The sequence below is a fragment of the Esox lucius genome, chromosome 15 (assembly GCF_011004845.1).
Source record: "Esox lucius isolate fEsoLuc1 chromosome 15, fEsoLuc1.pri, whole genome shotgun sequence".
Classification (NCBI taxonomy): Eukaryota; Metazoa; Chordata; class Actinopteri; order Esociformes; family Esocidae; genus Esox; species Esox lucius.
Window position 1 is genome coordinate 20,944,816 of NC_047583.1, and position 22,236 is coordinate 20,967,051.

The 22,236-nt window shown below is 43.1% G+C and overlaps 1 protein-coding gene across 9 annotated transcripts in view; it reads right to left on the reverse strand.

The window, feature by feature from the left end:
- Positions 1-22,236, reverse strand: part of dtnbb (dystrobrevin, beta b) — a 48,616-nt gene that overhangs the window by 22,020 nt on the left and 4,360 nt on the right. For 7 of the 9 annotated variants that reach the window (XM_034297466.1, XM_010898630.5, XM_010898636.5 and 4 more), the window contains 6 exons: positions 14,716-14,929; positions 13,977-14,062; positions 12,274-12,428; positions 11,769-11,874; positions 10,409-10,575; positions 9,790-9,917 (listed from right to left, as the gene is read on the reverse strand). In XM_034297466.1, the coding sequence (XP_034153357.1) occupies positions 9,790-9,917; positions 10,409-10,575; positions 11,769-11,874; positions 12,274-12,428; positions 13,977-14,062; positions 14,716-14,929 (856 nt within the window). The remainder of the gene's footprint in view (positions 1-9,789; positions 9,918-10,408; positions 10,576-11,768; positions 11,875-12,273; positions 12,429-13,976; positions 14,063-14,715; positions 14,930-22,236) is intronic. The other 2 variants (XM_020053989.3, XM_020053990.3) reach the window with 2 other exon arrangements.

The following is a 22,236-nucleotide window of genomic DNA, read 5'->3' on the forward strand; positions in this document are numbered from 1 at the left end:
TGGTGCAGTCGTCCTGTCCCCTTTGCAGAAAAGCATCCCCAAAGAATGATGTTTCCACCTCCATGCTTCACGTTTGGGATGGTGTTCTTGGGGTTGTACTAATCCTTCTTCTTCCTCCAAACACGGCGAGTGGAGTTTAGACCAAAAAGCTCTATTTCTGTCTCATCAGACCACATGACCTTCACCCATTCCTCCTCTGGATCATCCAGATGGTCATTGGCAAACTTCAGACGGGCCTGGACATGCGCTGGCTTGAGCAGGGGGACCTTGCATGCGCTGCAGGACTTTAATCCATGACGGCATAGTGTGTTACTAATGGTTTACTTTGAGATTGTGGTCCCAGCTCTCTTCAGGTCATTGACCAGGTCCTGCCGTGTAGTTCTAGGTTGATCCCTTACCTTTCTCATGATCATTGATGCCCCAAGAGGTGAGATCTTGCATGGAGCCCCAGACCGAGGGAGATTGACCGCCATCTTAAAACTTCTTCCATTTTCTAATATTTGCGCCAACAGTTGTTGCCTTCTCACCAAGCATCTTGCCCATTGTCCTGTAGCCCATCCCAGCCTTGTGCCTGCCTAAAATGTTATCCCTGATGTCCTTACACAGCTCCCTGGCCTTGGCCATTGTGGAGAGGTTGGAGTCTGTTTGATTGAGTGTGTGGACAGATGTATTTTATACAGGTAACGAGTTCAAACAGGTGCAGTTAATACAGGTAATGAGTGGAGAACAAGAGGGCTTCTTGAAGAAAAACTAACAGGTCTGTGAGAGATGGAATTCTTACTGGTTGGTAGGTGATCAAATACTTATGTCATGCAAATTCTACATGCTTTGTAAGTGGGAAAACCTGCAAAATCTGCAGTGTATCGAATACTTGTTCTCCCCACTGTATACAGGTGCTGGTCATATAATTACATTATTTCAGTAATTCCATTCAAAAAGTGAAACTTGTATAATGTAAACATTCATTCCACACAGACTGATATATTTCAAGTGTTTATTCCTTTTAATTTTGATGATTATAACTGAAAACGAATGAAAACCCCAAATTCAGCATCTCAGAAAATGTGAACATTGTGAAAAGGTTCAATATTGAAGACACCTGGCACCACACTCTAATTAACTCAAAACACCTGCAAAGGCCTTTAAATGGTCTCTCAGTCTAGTTCTGTAGGCTACACAATCATGGGGAAGACTGCTGACTTGACAGCTGTCCAAAAGACGACCATTGACACCTTGCACAAGGAGGGCAAGACACAAAAGGTCATTGCTAAAGAGGCTGGCTGTTCACAGAGCTCTGTGTCCAAGCACATTAATAGAGAGGCGAAGGGAAGGAAAAGATGTGGTAGAAAAAAGTGTACCAGCAATAGTGATAACCGCACCCTGGAGAGGATTGTGAAAGATTCACAAAGAGTGGACTGCAGCTGGAGTCAGTGCTTCAAGAACCACCATGCACAGACGTATGAGAGACATGGGTTTCAGCTGTCGCATTCTTTGTGTCAAGCCACTCCTGAACAAGACACAGCGTCAAAAGCGTCTCGCCTGGGCTAAAGACAAAAAGGACTGGACTGCTGCTGAGTGGTCCAAAGTTATGTTCTCTGATGAAAGTAAATGTTGCATTTCCTTTGGAAATCAAGGTCCCAGAGTCTGGAGGAAGAGAGAAGAGGCACAGAATCCATGTTGCTTGAAGTCCAGTGTAAAGTTTCCACAGTCAGTGATGGTTTGGGGTGCCATGTCATCTGCTGGTGTTGGTCCACTGTGTTTTCTGAGGTCCAAGGTCAACGCAGCTGTCTACCAGGAAGTTTTAGAGCACTTCATGCTTCCTGCTGCTGACCAACTTTATGTAGATGCAGATTTCATTTTCCAAAAGGGCTTGGCACCTGCACACAGTGCCAAAGCTACCAGTACCTGGTTTAAGGACCATGGTATCCTTGTTCTTAATTGGCCGGCAAACTTGCCTGACCTTAACCCTATAGAAAATCTTTGGGGTATTGTGAAGAGGAAGATGCAATACGCCAGACCCAACAATGCAGAAGAGCTGAAGGCCAATATCAGAGCAACCTGGGCTCTCATAACACCTGAGCAGTGCCACAGACTGATCGACTTCATGCCACGCCACATTGCTGCAGTAATTCAGGCAAAAGGAGCCCCAACTAAGTATTGAGTGCTGTACATGCTCATACTTTTCATGCTCATACTTTTCAGTTGGCCAACATTTCTAAAAATATTTTTTTTTGTATTGGTCTTAAGTAATATTCTAATACTGAATTTGGGATTTTCATTAGTTGTCAGTTATAATCATCACAATTAAAATAAATAAACATTTAAAATATATCGGTCTGTGTATAATGAATGAATATAAAAAAGTACTTTTTTAATGGAATTACTGAAATAAATCAACTTTTTGATGATATTCTAATCATATGACCAGCTCCTGTATGTATATATACACAGACGGGTGACAGATTAAAGGAAAAACCAACATAACGTGTCTCACTAAGGTGTTGGGCCACCACAAGCCACCAGAACAGCTTCAATGTGCACTGGCATCAATTCTACGAGTCTGGAACTCTAATGGTGGGACGTAACACCATTCTTCCTAAAGACAATCAGTTGTTTTGATAATGGTGATAAAGAGCGCTGTCTAAACTCGTCGGCCAAACATCTCCCATAGGCGTTCATCTGAGCAGTGATCTGGTGTCTTTGAAGGCCATAGCGTAGGACTCATTTTCATACTCATCCAAGCATTCAGTGAATACAGATGTAACTTTACTCACTTTTCCTATTGCAACACTAGCCAGTGGAGCAGTCTCTGTGACTGAAGCTCCTGCCATCCGTGCCACAATAATGAACCCTCTTTCCAAGTCACTTAGATCCTTTCTTCTTGCATTTTTCCCCCTCTAAAATCGAGGTCAACTGAACCTGCTCAGCATTTTTCTACCTGCCACAGACCATGCTCAGTTGTATCATGTCATTTAGTATCATTCTGTACACCTGAATTGAAGCAATGTTATATTCCTCCCCTCATCTACTCAGGTTTCCCCTTTAATATGTCACCCGTCTGTGTATATATACAGTATATAAAGTATATATTGTTGTGCCTTATGTTTCGCACCAACGGCACCAAAGAAGAAGGCTGCCCCGCCCCGGCCAAGCTTTAAACCATTGTGACCTCATCAGGTCCCATAAAGAGGCTCCCATAGAGCAAGCCAGGGAATAGTCGGAATAGAAGCCATGGGAGATGCAGTGGGAGAGGAGGAAGAGGAGGTTGGAGATGCAAGAAGGGGGGACTCCATGCCAAGCTGCCCTCACATTGGCATGGCCACAATGGCGTGCAAACCAGGGAGGGCAAGAAATAAACAAGCAATAGATACATTTTGTTTGCATTCATTTTCAATTAAATAAAGTACACATTTCTTTTGTTCGTTTGTTAAAATTTACAATCCCCCCAAATACTTTTCTGGACAAAATGGTGATATACCCCTGATATAGCCTTTAATACGCAGGCACTCGGTTGTTAAGGATTTAATTTATTAAATGAATAATTTTCTTAAGCCTTTAAACCATTAGTCACTGACCCCCAGTTGAGTTAGAGGGAGGCCTGCAGTACTTTCAGCTCCTTGCTCATGGATCAGTTTTCATAAAGCATCTTAGTCGGACTGCTTATCTAGGATCATAGTAAATACGAGGGTATCCCAAATCAGTATACACTGTAAGAGCTGGAAATACGTTGTAAATATGGACCCGGGAACATTTGGAGTCCAGAGAAATGTATTAGGCAGTAAAAGCAAGAAATCAACCCGGGACACATGCAGCATGTTTCTTCTTCACATTTTTCTGATGACTACTTTTTACTATCAACAATAACTGACATTCAGGCTTGGTCTTAAAATCATGATAACAACAGACTGATAAAATAGATTAATCTAACTTTAAGCAGGGTTTTTCCTGGCTCAACATTTTGCAACCGGACGCCCCTCTGTGATATCTGGATACACACTTGACAGCTATTATAGTGTTAAATCTGCCCTGTTGTCCATGTCCACTTGATCAGCTTATGCACACTACAATGTCCTCCCTAACAGCAACCAATATATAAGCAATATTTTTAGTCTTTAAATATTAACATGTTACATATTTTACATGTAGGTTTTTACCCTGATGTGTTTATTTGTTCTCCTCTGCCTGTCGATGACTTGTAGACATTTTATTGGATTTAAGTGCATTCAGCCTATAGTTTCTGCTTGGCTGTTTGCCTACAGTAAGCCCCCAAACACATTGGTTCCACAATGCTTCTAGCATACAGAGCATATCATTCCCTCTTCATTATGTCTGGGCCATCCAAAAATATTTTGCCATTGAGCATCAAAACTATGTTTATTAGAAGATTTAGGAAACACATAAAACAGGAAACCAGACAAGCCTAGTTCAGCCGGCCCGCAATAGAAAGTGTTGCCATCTCAAGGTTCGAACCATGGTCACCCACATGAAAGGCTGTGTAGTTAACCACTACACCACGGAGCCGTACATACACTCAATAGTTAATTAGCAATTTGTGAATGACATTGATATAGTTAACCTGACTAATGTTACTTACTGAGTTTACCTCCACCACAAATAGCGGCTATGTATTGCGTTTGCCACTGGCCGTTTTAACAGCATATTAGCCAGTAATAACCTTTACCGGTATCTACTAACTTACTGGAATAGTCATAAGAATTGAGCAATTGCTAGCAAGTCTGCCAAAGCTATTTCATTTCATGACATAAGAACATATTTCTTTCTTTCATGGGAAAACAACATACTTTTTTCTTTCATTTATGAATGACATTTACACAATAACTATCAATAAAGGCTACGATAACTAACCTTTTCATCAAGTGAAAAGACGAGAGAAACGTGGGATCTACCAGAAATAATGAATACATGTTGTTGCTCTTAATAGATTCACACTCAGGTCTTCCACATGAGAGACACTGTCTTTAACCACTACGCCACGGCATTACACGTTTCAGGAGTCACTAGACTCCATTGAGGATTGTGTTAAACTGACTAACGTGTCTTATTAAGTTTACCTCCACCATAGTGTCTATGAACTGTATTGCTTTTGCCACTGGCCGTTTTAACAGCTGATTAGCCAGTAATAGGCTTGCTAGTATCTACTAACTTCCTAGGAATAATCATAAGAATTGAGCAATCGCTAGCGAGACTGAAGATGAACTATTCCATACCAGAAACAGTCGCAATATAACCGTGTACATGGAATTCGAGAGTGTTTGTCTATCCTGACCCAAAATGCATGCACGGATGAGTACTTCGAAAATCCACACAATATAACTGTAAACTGTTTGATTTCAGGCTTACTATAATGTAGATACTAACAGTTTTAGCAAGCAAAGTTTTCGCCAATATAGAATAATTCTTAATGCGTACTTCGCTTCGCCTTTAAAGAGATACAAACTCGTGACTTATAGTTCACAAGACCGCTTCTCTAACCACTACGCTATTTAACAAGGGTCAGTCAGACAGTCACTCAGTCAGAGACATTCGCTCTTCTTAGCCGGCTCCACTTATGCGGTCCGGCAAAGATATGAAATCACTCATCAAGCTTAATACTTAATTACAATAAATATTATTGTTGTCTATACAATGTTCTTGTTATTTTGACATGCATTAAAAATGCCTTGTCCCGTTGATTTTCTCCATCCTTGCCTTTCTCTCGATTTCCTTCAGCTGTACTTAGCTGGCTATGCTGCTGGTTCTGATCCAGCGTCTTGACGTTTATACATTTATATTGCGACTGACTTAAATATGTTAATTGTATATTTTTAGATGCTATATTGCATATATAATGTCAATGGGAGTCATTGTTCCGGGAAGGCAGGAAACTAAGTGCAAAGCGAGTAATTATTTTAGCATGGGTGCACAGGGTAACACCCTCTTATTATAACAATAAACGAAAACAACAAAAGGAGAGGCAAACCGCAAACTGAGTATTTAACTACAACACAAATAGCAAACTCCAAACAATGATGCACAAACTGATGGTCTAAAAGGGCCAATTAAACAGGGTCCCCAATTAGAGGCAATGTGGAGCAGCTACTACTAACTGGGGCCAACCAAGACAGCGGCACAAAGAGGCCTAGAGGCACCTCTGCAGTGGCCCCCAGGCACAGAGGGATGCCTAGAGGCCCCCAGCCAGGACCTGATATTGGGGACAGTAGCCTACATACTCTAATCTAGTCGTCTTTTCACCAGTAGGACACAGAAGCGAGCAGCAATGATTGGGGCTGATCCCTCTCTCCCCTCTGGTTTATCAGGACCAAAACAAGAACAGTTTATTTCCTACAGCAGTAGGCCTCCTGAACATGCCCCCGGAACCAGATTGAATATTGCCCGCACCCCACATACACACACAACCCTTAACTGGACAAACTTATAACCCCTTGCACCTTACATATATTCTTTAGTTATTTTGTACTAATTAATAATGCACAGTCTACTATTCTTGTGCTCAGTCCACTGTTCTTATTTATTCCTTTTGTATAAATTATTGCACCCACAGGCAGAACATATTCCTTGTTTATTTTTTAAACTTACTTGTCTCTTTCTGATTCTGATCTTCGTCTGTCTTGCGAACTCTAGGCTACTGAAAAAAAAACGTGATTCTGCTAGAAGTCATCTGAAATGTTATACGGATTAGATCTAGTTTAGGCATTATTGAGTTTTATTGAAATATGTTGACATGCTTGGGTGTAAAAGAAAACTAGGATCCACTTGTTTTTATGTCATTACTCCTCTCCGCGATGTCAGGAAATGTTAGGTCCCATATGCAAGGACGCCAGATCTTTGACAGTAAACCAAGATATCTGCTACTCCACTCATATGCTATTTTCTCTATACATCCTTATCTGTAAATCGACCCGAGCCCAACTGTTTGGGAACCCTACCCATCTGGCAACACTGCCAATATGAAAAAGGTTTCCTCTTAGTCACATTCACTGTAGTATTTCGCTGGTAGGCTATTTAGCGAATTAGTTCAAAATGATGTTTTACCATGCCGACACACAGGCAGTGCGAGATACTGGGAAGACGGTTGCCTTTGAGATCTATATGCATCAAAATCCCTGCTGTATGGTAATGCAGTACATTAGTGTCAAATAATAAGAGATATAATTTACAAATAACAATCAATCAATCAAATGTATTTAGAAAGCCCTTTTTACATCAGCAGATGCCACAAAGTGCTTTTACAGAAACACCCGGCCTTAAACCCCAAGGAGCAAACAACAGTAGTGTTGAATTTCAGTGACTAGGAAAAACTACCTAAGAAGGCCAACATTTTGGAAGAAACCTATAGAGGACCCAGGCTCAGAGGGGTGACCAGTCCTCTTCTGGCTGTGCCGGGTGAGATATTAAGAGTCCAATTGTAATAATTAATAAATGCATGTGGGCTAAATCCAGAGTCTATTTAAATTTAGACTAGGTCAGAAGCATGACCAAGGATGAACAATAAAAAAAGGCTTTTGGTTTCTACTGAAATCTCATTCACAGCTTATATAACTTGTGAGATCAGCTCAATGGACAACAACATCTACAGTAGAACTGTCTTAATCCCAGATTATATTAAAGTACTTCAAGGAACTCTGGTCTCATGTCTCTGAAATTCATTATGGAACATGTTATCTCTGGGGCCAGAAGGTGGTCTAGTGGTCAAGAGCGTTGGGCCAGTAAACGAATGGTCGCTGGTATACATGTTGATACGACTCCGTGAAAAAGTCATTCTGTCCCTGAGAAAGACAGTTAACCCTAACTACAGTTCACTTTAGATTACTATGAGAAATATATAATATTACTGATTTAGAAAACAAACTAAAGCAACATATTTTGTGTTTAGGTTTTTTAAGTGAATGTTATAAGAATGGCATGGCGCGCTGACAGCAACCTGGCCCTCAACACAAAGAAATCCAAGGAGCTCATTGTGGATTACAGGAAGTCTAAAGGCTGCAGTCAAACCCCAGGTCTCATCGATGGCACTGAGGTGGAGCGTGTGACCAGCTTCAAAGTCCTGGGTGTCCACATCTCTGTGGACCTCTCCTGGACCCTCAACAACTCAACCATGGTCAAAAAGGCACAGCAGTCCCTGTACTTTTTGAGAAGGATCTTTTTGAGAAGCCTTTAGACCATTAATAAGTTACTGATCCCCAGTTGAGTTAGAGGGAGGCCTTCCAAGATCCTTGCGAACTTCTACCGCTGCACAATCGAGAGCATTCTGACTAACCTCACAGTGTAGTTTGGAAGATTCTCAGTCGCTGACCAATAGGCCCTGCAACAGGTGATTGAAAACCACCCAGCGCATCACTGGTGCCCAGCTCCCAACCACCATAGACCTCCAGCGCAACTGGTGTCTGCACAGGGCACGTGGAATCATCAGGGACCCCTCACATCCAGGCCACAAAATGTTTGTCCTGCTACCATCAGGCAGGCGGTACAGGTCTCTTCATTCCTGCACCATCAGGCTCAGGAACAGTTTCTTTCCATCTACTGTAACCCTGCTGAACTCTGCACCCAACACTAACCATACCCACCCGCCCACCACTTAGTACTGACTCTCGGGGACCTTGTTGCACTACTCTCTTTGACGTTTTCAGTTGTTACATGCACATGTCTACCTCGGGAACCCCATTGCACATTTAGTATTGCCATTTGTACATGCATGTGACTTCACTGCACATCTATACATCCCACTTGTAACATAAATTATACTTAATACCTGTAAATGTCCTCTGACTCTGACACTGCTTTGCACAGGCTGATAATGACGTTTTCAGTTGCTACATGTTCTTGTCTACCTCGGGAACATCACTGCTGCTATCCCTGCATTTCAGTTGCACATGCATGCACCTTCAATTTGCCTTTATTGCACATTTAGAATTGCCATTTGTACTTTTAAAAACATCTGCTTTCATTGCAAATTAATACATCCCACCTGTAACATACATTATACTTAATACTTGTAAATGTTTTGCCCTCCTCTATTTGCACTTCTGGTTAGATGCTAACTGCATTAAATTGTACTGTACTTGTATTGTTCAATGACAATAAAGTTGAATCTAATCTAATCTAAATAATATAATCAGGATGATTGTAACAGTAAGAAGAATTTGGGGTGGAAATGTGGTAAAAAAAAAGATTTGCAAAACCATAATAACCAAAAAAACTAGGTATTACAGACTTCAGAATGATAGTTGATTTTTTTGCAAATGAATCATGTTTTTATAACTACTAATGCTAATTTCCTACAGACATGTTAGAACTGATTTAGTAAGAATCATACACCTACACACCAGCTTTCTCACTAATGGACATAGCCATGTAATCCAATTGAGAGACTCAAAATGCACCATGAAATTAAATCAGGGTTGAGCTCAAAAATCAAACTAAAGGTTCTAAAATCAGAAAATTAACATACTGTCACAAATGTGAAAAAAGCTGACATGGACAGCATCTCTGTTTCAGTTCATTGGGAAATACAAACATTGATGACCCATTTTTAATTGAACTGGAATTTGTTTTGGACTCTGTGAAGGGACTACCTTCAATTCAAATAGAGCATAACCATAATAGTGAGGGATTAATAGTGAGCTTTACATTGTCTGCTGTGCACTTGCAGAGCTAAGTATATACCAGGAACAGATGGATTCTCTTTAGTAAGGCCAATTTTATGGATTTTCTTAAGGCGAATATGCACCATCTCTGTCCAGAGGTGGGAACAGTATCTAGCGTACTTACACAGTGTGGGCCATGCTGTCCTGGGCTTTCTCTGACTGCTCAGGGAACACGGGGTGAGGTGGTTCGCCAATAGGGACACAGCCCAGAGATTTACTGATGGCGTGGCTCAGCTTTTTAGCCGGAGACTTCTGTGAGAAAGGCACCAATAAGACAGTTGACATTATATTCTGCAGAAATTAAATTAATTCAATTTAATTTGTTAAAATAAGTTTCAAAAAAACATTAAATCTCTTTCACAATATCTAAAGAGTTCTGTTCATTTGAAAACAAGCCCTATCTCCTGGTAATGCATGCAGGTACCTATAGGATTGTCCACACACAAAGAAATTATCAATCATGGTATATGGTGAGATTAAACTATTATAACTTCTCTTTGGTATGTATGAGTGTGACTGTGACAAATAGGCACTTCCTCAACTGTCTGAAAAATCTGTCTTCCCCTTGCCTCCTCCAATTTATCAAACAGACCGGATGAAAGTCGGCCTCATGAGATTCCCCCATGCTGGTCTTCACCTGGCAAGTCTTTTTTTCCAGTCAGTGCAGATAAACGGAAAGGAATGAGTAGAGGGTAGATTTAAAAAATAGTTTGAGATGGAGCCTTTGTGGTTGCCATGCCTACCCAAGAGGAGTGCTCCTTCATTTGATGCTGGTTGCTATGTGGACCGTTGGCATGGCCACGCCAGAAGCAGCTCTGACAGAGTTGGTAACCATGGCACTGTTGGCACCGGTAACGGAACCCCATCATACTTTCACTCCGGCAATAGGAACATTCCACAGGATGGAAGACTAGAGGTTTATGTGTGGATAGAGAGACAAAGCATATTAAATGACGTATTGTAATGACTTATTTGGGCGGCTGAAACTTTGAATTCTGAAAGCTGTGGTAAATGACACCATATACAGGTGCATCTCAATAAATTAGAATATTGTGGAAAAGTTCATGTTTTACCATAATTCAAATAAAGAAGTGGCACCATCATATATTTAATAGTCATTACACATAAAGTGAAACATTTCAAGCCTTTTTTGTTTCAATCTTGATGATTACGGCTTATAGCTCATGGAAATCAAAGATCCAGAATCTCGAAATATTAGAATAAATAATTTACAATACATAAATGTCGACCTGACAAGAGCTGTAATCAGCTAATTAACTCCCTGAGCCTTCAAGACACACAACCACAATCATGGGGAAGAATGCTGACTTGACCAAATTTTTTTTACTTTTCCAAGTTTTTGTAATTTCTTTTAGATGCACCTATACCTAGAGAATGACAACACATTGGTCCTTTTTTTTTTTGCATTATCAATGGGTATTATAATAGCATTAGGGCCACTCTGCAGATGGGTAGTAAATTGCCAGTAAAGGCTGCATCCATGCGATCTGAGTTCCCTTAGCCATAGAATATGGGCTATATACCACACCCCCTCATGCTTATCTACTTAATAATACTAGAGACTATTACAGCACTCATATGCTTATAACAGCATTATACCCACAGGGTTATGTTTTACCAAATTTCTCTATTAGAATGACTATTACTGGTGAGTGGTCGTTTTACAACATCTCTCAATCAAAATGCTTTGATAAGAATGACTATTACTGGTGAGTGGTCGTTTTACAACATCTCTCAATCAAAATGCTTTGATAAGAATGACTATTACTGGTGAGTGGTCGTTTTACAACATCTCTCAATCAAAATGCTTTGATAAGAATGACTATTACTGGTGAGTGGTCGTTTTACAACATCTCTCAATCAAAATGCTTTGATAAGAATGACTATTACTGGTGAGTGGTCGTTTTACAACATCTCTCAATCAAAATGCTTTGATAAGAATGACTATTACTGGTGAGTGGTCGTTTTACAACATCTCTCAATCAAAATGCTTTGATAAGAATGACTATTACTGGTGAGTGGTCGTTTTACAACATCTCTCAATCAAAGCCAAAAAGAAAAGTAATATTGAGAAACTGTTACCATTTTCAACATTAGCAAGTCGGTGCATGAGAGGTAGCCAGACCAGGCACTGAGGGGGAGGATCTGCCATTAAAATGTCCAAAAACGTGTTCAGCAAGATCTTCTTCTAGATACAAACCAAGATGCATTCAGTTATAAAGACAGGATGTTCAAGATACAAACACAACAAGATGGATTCAGACAGAATCTTGACAAACCAACTTTCATTCAGTTAAACAGAGACACCACAACAAAATGCATTAATTTAAAAGAACAGAGTGGGACAATAAACATAATTCTCAACTAAGTGGGTATGGTTAATTAGCCTAAACACCTTGTCAAACAGAATGCAAGAAGTAATTATTCTGGTAGTTAGAATGGGACCCTATTCCTTAAGTGGTACCCTACAATTGACCAGGGCCAACCGAGCACTATAAAGGCAGTAGAGTGCCATTTGAAATACATGACATAGTGAATGAAATAGAAAGTACTGAAAAAACCTGAACTGCCAGTTGTTCCAACCTACCTGCTGAGGGAAGCATGTCCGGACAGAGTGTTCCGTGTATCCAAACGATGGGCCCTCGAACACCGCTGTGGGCAGCTTCAGAACCTCCCTCAAAAACTGGTCAAACTTAGGAAAGGCCATTACACCATTGGAGTCAGAGATTTGAGAGAAGATATCTGGGAGAAAGAGAGAATGTGGATGGAAAGGGGTGAATACATCAGAGGGGTGAGAACATCTCTACATGCGTACCAATGCCATGTGGATTTTCTAGAATGTATTCATAAAGCTATGGGTGATATAAATTCTCGACACTTTCATCACATTTTTTGGTTTTAATCCAAATGCAGCCATGACATGACAGTTTTTCTCAATCGTTTTGGCTCATTTCTCAATTGAGTATACTTTTTTTCAAAACAATAAGTTTAAATCTCTGAACAATTAGTTTCTTGCTCACACTAGATTAGAATTTCTCATTCATTCAAGCAAATTGCACGTGTTTTGGCACGTGTGCGAAAGAGTAAGTACAATTGTCTACAATAGGCACATACTTACATGCACATGGCTTGCTGATGAAAACAGATGAGTTGATTCTCAGTGAAATTGTCATACTCTTCACAACTTCTAAACTTTCTTTCATTGTGTGAGCCATCACATGCAAAATGATCCATTCAATTATCAACATTTGTCAGACATACAGGTATGTTCCATAAATACTTTTGACATTAAATGTTTGTGATATCTGCTATATTTGCAAAAGACCTGCCAGGTGACATAGTGGTGACATAGTGGTGACTTAGTAATGAAATTGGAATCGCCAGGAGACTTTTCCCCCGGTGCATCGCAAGGGAAAACATCAGATGTGATGTGGATGAAAATCTCTTGCCAGACCAACAAGAAGATGGGAACTTGTGGTTTTACACACCGTGAGGATTCATTGGACTTTTCATTGATGCAGTTTTTTTGTTGTTATGGATGTCATTTTCTGGCAAATTTTCTGCTTACTATATATGACTTTATATGACAGAAATATGTAAAAATGTACATGCAAAAGTGAATTTTCTGTTTACATGTAACACATCACCAAATTTACAGTAGAGTAAACACACAAATGTGCATATCCTTTTTCTGTGTACTCCAGAATTGTACAGTATTCACGTTTACCAGTAAACCTTTACCACTGTTGAAACAGGTATCTAAAAAGCTCAGTGTGATACACACCAGCATTCAGCTAGACAAAAAAGTAGAACAAAACTGAACTCTACATATAAGAAAATGTTTCCAGGGTTGACTGCCATGGTGAAAAAACATCTAAGCATTTTGACCAGTATGGCTCACACAATGAGTTATTACTGACACAATAACTAGGTTTTGAAGCATGAATTAAATGTTTTGGGTGAGTTACTACATTTTGCAGACATGCAATAGAGTTGTGATGTCCCATAAAACAGTTGTGACTTACAATTGTACTTACAGTTTAGAGAATGTTAAGACTGTTTAAAAGAATTTGCCAAAGCGATTGAGAAAAACAGTAAAACCATAATATGACTCAACAGCACCTCTGTGTGTACCATTTATGCAACTGCAGCTAGGGTCAAATAGGAGATTATTGAATTTAAGGTCTTTCCTTATTTCTGATGAAAAGGTTGAACTATTATAGAAAATAATACACTATCCTTCTATCTGTAAATTATGCCATTTAGCTAAGTACAAGGAGACAGACTTACAACGTAGTTTATCCACTATTTTCCCTCCACACATGGTTGCCAACATGGACTTCATCGAGAAAACGGTCAGTTTCCCATGGCCTTCACTAAAAACACAAAAAAAAAACATAATTCAGGAACATTTTTAACAAATAGCAACAAATTCTCAATTGAAAAACTCATTGTTGTTATTCTGATGAGGCTGAAGCATAATCCCTTACAACAAACCAAATACTTTTTTTCTATTATCGGCTTTAGCTTGCTGGTCACAATATGGCACACATACATCTTGACCTTGAACATGTTCTCTGAAGGCCCAAAATCCTTTGAAAGGGAGAGCTCTGAGTATAGTCCAGCCTATTGATTTGTTAAGTCCAGGTGAACACAAAGGAACATTCAACTGACTCAATTACAATATTACAGATGTGGGCCAAAATGCAAAACATAATTGGATAGTACAACATATTAAAATATATTTTTTTTAAATCTATTGCATACAAGGGTCCATGTACTATACAAATACATGTGTCACTGATCAATCCCATGATGCACAGCTGGTAGATCATAGTTCTTCCAAAATCAGGATTGTGGGCTTGATTCCTAAGGAGGGCCAGTAAGACAAAGTATTTTTTTTAACAAATAAGTCTGACTACAGAAAATATTCAATGTAAAAATGCAAAGGTACATAAATGTAAGTTCTTGTCTATACTGTATGCGGAATCCTATTGTCTGCATGTATCTTACGTCTGATGTATTGTACCTATCGTACGTAGCCACCATGAAGTTGAGAAGCAGGCCAATGGACTGCTCTACATTGATTTGGTGTGTGGTGGGCAGCCGCTTGTTAAGCTGGTAATAGATGGAGGACAGGATGGTCTCCAGTCTAGACACATTAATCTCCGCGTTGTGGTCCAGCGTGTTCAGACCACTGTCACGGAACGCCTCGATCATGTTCCACACATCCACCAGGTGAACTAAGACAAGGGGACATCAGCAGGGGAGGAGGAACGAGACATTTATATTAGGACTGTAGCTTCAACAACAACTCATGAAATCAGGTGCGTAAGGATTCCAGTCCAGTGTGATAAAAACCATGACGGCATCAAATACGCTTCAGACGACACATACTGCATCTTTTTAACAACTTTCCCCATTCCGCTGGGGCCTTATTCAGAAATTGGATATCACAAAATTAGGGTGAAAAATGGGGTAAGTTAATACACTGAACAAAATTATAAATGCAACACTTTTGTTTTTGCCCCCATTTATCATGAGCTGAACTCAAAGATCTAAGACTTTCTCTATGTACACAAAAGGCCTATTTCTCTCAAATATTGTTCACAAATCAGTCTAAATCTGTGTTAGTGAGCACTTCTCCTTGGCAGATTAGGCAGATTAGACAGCATGATTATTGCACAGGTGTGCCTTAGGCTGGCCACAATAAAAGGCCATTCTAAAATGTGCAGTTTTACTGTATTGGGCGGGGGGGGTCCGAAAACCAGTCAGTATCTGGTGTGACCACCATTTGCCTCACCCAGTGCAACACATCTCTTTCGCATAGAGTTGATCAGGTTGTTGATTGTGGCCTGTGGAATGTTGGTCCACTCCTCTTCAATGGCAGGACCTGGAACACGCTATCGTATACGCCGATCCAGAGCATCCAAAACATGCTCAATGGGTGACATGTCCTGTGAGTATGCTGGCCACGCAAGAACTGAGATGTCAGTTTCCAGGAATTGTGTACAGATCCTTGCAACATGGGGCCATGCATTATCATGCTGTAACATGAGGTGATGGTCGTGGATGAATGGCACAACAATGGGCCTCAGGATCTCCCCAGGGTATCTCTGTGCATTAAAAATGCCATCAATAAAATGCACCTGTGTTTGTTGCCCATAACACACGCCTGCCCATTCCATAACCCCACCGCCACCTTGGACCACTCAATCCACAACGTTGACATCAGCAAACCGCTCACACACCGGAATTCATCCGTGAAGCGAACACCTCTCCAAAGTGCGAGATGCCATCGAATGTGAGCATTTGCCCACTCAAGTCGGTTACGACGACGAGACCCCGATGAGGACGACGAGCATGCAGATGAGCTTCCCTGGGAAAGTCTTTGGTTATGCAAACCGATTGTTGCAGAAGCTGTCCAGGTGGCTGGTCTCAGATGATCTTGGAGGTGAAGTGGCTGGATGTGGTTACACGTGGTCTGCGGTTGTGAGGCTGATTGGATGTACTGCCAAATTCTTGGAAACACCTTTGGAGACGGCTTGTGGTAGAGAAATTAACATTAAATTCATGGGCAACAGCTCTGGTGGACATTCCTGCAGTCAGTATGCCAATTGCACACTCCCTCAAAACCTGCAACATCTGTGGCATTGGGCTGTGTGATGAAACTGCACATTTTAGAGTGGCCTTTTATTGTGGCCACCCTAAGGCATACCTGTGCAATAATCATGCTGTCTAATCAGCATCTTGATATGCCACACCTGTGAGGTGAATGGATTATCTCAGCAAAGGAGAAGTGCTCACTAACACAGATCTTAAACAGATTTGTGAACAATATTTGAGAGAAATAGGCCTTTTGTGTACATAGAGAAAGTCTTAGATATTTGAGTTCAGCTCATGATAAATGGGGGCAAAAACAAAAGTGTTGCGTTTATAATTTTGTTCAGTGTATATACGGCTCCGGAAAGAATTAAGAGACCACTGCACCTTTATATTTCCTTTCCAAAAAAGTTGAAAAGGAAGGTTTTGAGTGATATATATATATATAAACTTAACACGCCAGAGTACTTTTACTTTGTACTTTTTATACCTCTGATATATACACACTATATAAGAGGTGTAAAAAGTAAAAGGAAAGTAAAAGTACTCAGCTGTGTTTACCGGTTATGGGAAGTTTGGAAGAGTTAATGACCAGGTGAACAGAGTTCATATCTAACCAGTGACCTTAATTGATAATTTACACACATCCTCTGTATTTCATTGATCATTGATTGTTAGTTTTGAACTGCCTTTACCAGGTTTCCCTAAAGTGGTGAACACAATGATTCCAACTTTCCAATGATTCGGCATCCATAATAGCATAACTGCAAGTAAAGTCATAGGCTCAGACAATCAAAGAAATTTGATTGAGAACTTAAAATGCAGAAGAGATCAGCACTGTAAGTGTCTTATGCTCTTCCGATGCCTATCTTAGATCCCAATCATTTTCTTTTTTAAAAGGAGAGTGGAAAGTCACTCTCCTTCCTATTGTTATTTTTTAAAAGACATTTACTGTCAGTAGCAATCAGGCGAAATGGAGACACGGAGCTGAAGAGTGGAGGTGGGTATTGAACCCTGGTCTCCGGCACCGCATAGATCCCAATCATTTTCCTGACATCGCATCCCCAGGAATTGTGGGTCCTTGTGTAACAAAGGTGGTGCTACGACGACGCACGCCGCTTTTATTCTGTTGCTAGGCTACAGCTGGAGCAGGACGGCAAAAACTTCTGCTAACTTCCTGTAAAGGGCTTGCTCAAGGTAGGTCACAATGGCCCTCATTTATCATTATTGCGTAGAAACGGGCGTATATGTTGGCGTAAGATTTTGCTTACACTCCTCTCATCGCCTGATTTATGAAACTGTGCGTACCTTTAAAATCCAGGTGTACGCAATACCTTCCCTTGATAAATGCCGCGGCTGAAAACGATCGTCATTAGAATAACACGCCCCTATATATTCAAGTCTCCGCTTCCCCCACGCCCTCATTTTACGCCATGGACACACGGAAGACGGCAAAAAAGAGAAACTTCTCTGACGTGGAGATTGAGACAATCACCAGGGAGGTAGAAAGAAATAAAATTGTTTCATTTGGCAGTTTAAAAAGCGGAATAAAAGATGATGATGTGATGTGGAGTACCATTCATTCACATTAATAACTGCATGACAATTTGTAATATTCGTCTTATTATTTTATGATATTCATCAATGACGTTTATTGTTATTTAGAAGAAGAATGTCGTCTCCACTCCACTCCATCTTCTACCGCTTATCCGGGGCCGGGTCGCGGGGGCAGCAGTCTAAGCAGGGATGCCCAGACTTCCCTCTCCCCAGACACTTCCTCTAGCTCTTCCGGGGGGACACCGAGGCGTTCCCAGGCCAGCCGGGAGACATAGTCCCTCCAGCGTGTCCTAGGTCTTCCCCGGGGTCTCCTCCCGGTGGGATGGGACCGGAACACCTTCCCAGGAAGGCGTTCCGGAGGCATCCGAAAAAGATGCCCAAGCCACCTCAGCTGACCCCTCTCGATGTGGAGGAGCAACGGCTCTACTCTGAGCTCCTCCCGGGTGACCGAGCTTCTCACCCTATCTCTAAGGGATCGCCCAGCCACCCTGCGGAGAAAACTCATTTCGGCCGCCTGTATCCGGGATCTTGTCCTTTCGGTCATGACCCAAAGCTCATGACCATAGGTGAGAGTAGGAACGTAGATTGACTGGTAAATCGAGAGCTTCGCCTTGCGGCTCAGCTCTTTCTTCACCACGACAGACCGATACATCGACTGCATTACTGCAGAAGCTGCACCGATCCGTCTGTCAATCTCCCGTTCCATCCTTCCCTCACTCGTGAACAAGACCCCTAGATACTTAAACTCCTCCACTTGAGGCAGGCACTCTCCACCAACCTGAAGTGGGCAAGCCACCCTTTTCCGACTGAGGACCATGGCCTCGGATTTGGAGGTACTGATTTTCATCCCCACCGCTTCACACTCGGCTGCAAACCGTCCCAGTGCATGCTGAAGGTCCTGGTTAGAAGGGGCCAACACGACAACATCATCTGCAAAGAGCAGAGACGAAATCGTGTGGTCCCCAAACCTGACACCCTCCGGCCCCTGGCTGCGCCTAGAAATTCTGTCCATAAAAATTACAAACAGAACCGGTGACAAAGGGCAGCCCTGCCGGAGTCCAACATGCACTGGGAACAAGTCTGACTTACTGCCGGCAATGCGGACCAAGCTCCTGCTTCGGTTGTATAGGGACCTGACAGCCCTTAGCAAAGGACCCAGGACCCCATATTCCCCAAGCACCCTCCACAAGATGCCGCGAGGGACACAGTCGAATGCCTTCTCCAAATCCACAAAACACATGTGGATTGGTTGGGCAAACTCCCATGAACCCTCCAACACCCCGTAGAGGGTATAGAGCTGGTCCAGTGTTCCACGGCCCGGACGAAAACCACACTGTTCCTCCTGAATCCGAGGTTCTACTATCGGCCGTATTCTCCTCTCCAGAACCCTGGCATAGACTTTCCCGGGGAGGCTGAGAAGTGTGATCCCCCTATAGTTGGAACACACCCTCCGGTCCCCCTTCTTAAAAAGAGGGACCACCACCCCGGTCTGCCATCCCAGAGGCACTGTCCCCGACCGCCACGCGATGTTGCACAGGCGTGTCAACCAAGACAGCCCCACAACATCCAGAGACTTGAGGTACTCAGGGCGGATCTCATCCACCCCCGGTGCCTTGCCACCGAGGAGTTTCTTGACCACCTCTGTGACTTCAGCCCGGGTGATGGACGAGTCCACCACTGAGCCCTCATCCTCTGCTTCCTCAATGGAAGACATGTCAGCGGGATTGAGGAGATCCTCGAAGTACTCCTTCCACCGCCCGACGACATCCTCAGTTGAGGTCAACAGCTGCCCACCTCTACTGTAAACAGCGTTGGTAGGGCACTGTTTCCCTCTCCTGAGGCGCCGGATGGTTTGCCAGAATCTCTTCGAGGCCAGCCGATAGTCCTTCTCCATGGCCTCACCGAACTCCTCCCAGGCCCGAGTTTTTGCCTCCACAACCACCCGGGCTGCAGCCCGCTTGGCCTGTCGGTACCCGTCAGCTGCCTCAGGAGTCCCACAAGCCAACCAGGCCTGATAGGACTCCTTCTTCAGCTTGACGGCATCCCTTACTTCCGGTGTCCACCACCGGGTTCGGGGATTGCCGCCTCGACAGGCACCGGAGACCTTACGGCCACAGCTCCGAGCGGCCGCTTCGACAATGGCGGTGGAGAACATGGTCCACTCGGACTCAATATCTCCAACCTCCCTCGGGATCCAGTCGAAGCTCTGCCGGAGGTGGGAGTTAAAGATCTCTCTGACAGGAGACTCGGCCAGACGTTCCCAGCAGACCCTTACAGTACGCTTGGGCCTGCCGAGTCTGTCCAGCTTCCTCCCCCACCATCGGATCCAACTCACCACCAGGTGGTGATCAGTTGACAGCTCCGCCCCTCTCTTCACCCGAGTGTCCAAGACATACGGCCGCAGGTCAGATGAGACGACAACAAAGTCGATCATCGACCTGCGGCCTAGGGTGTCCTGGTGCCACGTGCACTGATGGACACCCTTATGCTTGAACATGGTGTTCGTTATGGACAAACTGTGACTAGCACAGAAGTCCAATAACTGAACACCACTCGGGTTCAGATCAGGGGGGCCGTTCCTCCCAATCACGCCCCTCCAGGTGTCACTGTCGTTGCCCACGTGGGCGTTGAAGTCCCCCAGTAGAACAATAGAGTCCCCAGTCGGAGCACTTTCCAGCACCCCTCCCAGAGACTCCAAGAAGGTCGGGTACTCTGCACTGCGGTTCGGCCCGTAGGCACAAACAACAGTGAGAGACCTATCCCCGACCCGTAGGCGCAGGGAAACGACCCTCTCGTTCACCGGGGTAAACTCCAACACATGGCGGCAGAGCTGGGGAGCTATGAGCAAACCCACACCAGCCCGCCGCCTCTCACCATGGGCAACTCCAGAGTGGTGAAGAGTCCATCCTCTCTCAAGGAGTGTGGTTCCAGAGCCCAAGCCGTGCGTAGAGGTGATCCCGACTACCTCTAATCGGAACCTCTCAACCTCACGCACTAACTCAGGCTCCTTCCCCGCCAGCGAGGTGACATTCCACGTCCCTAGAGCCAGTTTCTGTGTCCAGAGATCGGGTTGTCTAGGCCCCTGCCTTCGACTGCCGCCCGATCCTCTTCGCACCGGCCCCTTATGGTCCCTCCTGTGGGTGGTGAGCCCACGGGAGGGCGGCCCCACGTCACCCGTTCGGGCTGAGCCCGGCCGGGCCCCATGGGGGAAGGCCCGGCCACCAGGCGCTCGCATTCGAGCCCCAACCCCGGGCCTGGCTCCGGGGTGGGGCCCCGGCTGCGCCATACCGGGCGACGTCACGGTACTCAAAATTTTATTCTTCATTAAGGGGTTTTGAACCGCTCTTAGTCTGACCCGTCGCCTAAGACCTGTTTGCCTTGGGAGACCCTACCAGGGGCATATAGCCCCAGACAACATAGCTCCTAGGGTCACTCGGGTACTCAAACCCCTCCACCACGTTAAGGTGGCAGTTCTTGGAGGGGTAAGAATGTCGTTATTATTATTATTTCTATTATTGTCTAAAAGAAGAAGAATGTCATTTTTATTATTTTGTCAGTCTGAATTATATTTTGGTAATTCAAAGCCTTTTATTACTGAACCCAGTCCATGCGCAACTGCCGGGCCTAACCCTGAAACGTCATGTAAAGCGCACAGGCTCGCATCTGAAGGAATACATATAAGTCAAATCCTTTGGTAAAGTCACACAAATGAAACCTTGAAGTCCATGTTGCACAAAAATAAACACTGAAGTTTGTAATTATGTTGTTGTTGTTTTTTTACAGTAGGTCATAATATATCACATCTTTTAGTTTGTCAGTGCGTTAGGATTTTCTTTTCTGCGCTATTAAGGTTTCATTTCTCTCCGCCATGTCCATGTGCAATATGTTGTTGTCATCCATCCACCAAAGATCACTCCAAATATAACTATTAATACCGTTTTATTTTCAGTTTACATCTCAATGCACTGGCATAACATCAGTGCACGAGGGAACAGCAGCAGGGTCTGAGTATACGGCTACACATTTTTTACTTGAGACAGGTCAAAATAAAAGTCCCGTCTCTTCACACATGCGCACAATTAACTCTTGCACAATTTTGGGCAACAGTCAGTATCATAATTAAACAACATAATATAACATAAATGATGAGAACATATAACTCAACATGCGCATTTCCGCACTAACTCAAAACGTGCGTACACCACCTCCTGAGCTGGCGTAGGATTTGAGAGTGCCGTACGCCAACGTCCATATTGATAAATCTCAAAGTCACCGTGGTTTTGGGTGTACGCCAGGTGTACGCTGGAAATTTGGTGTACGTACTTTTGATAAATGAGGGCCAATGTGACCAAAAATGTGTAATGTGAGAAGACCAGTGGCAGACTTCAGG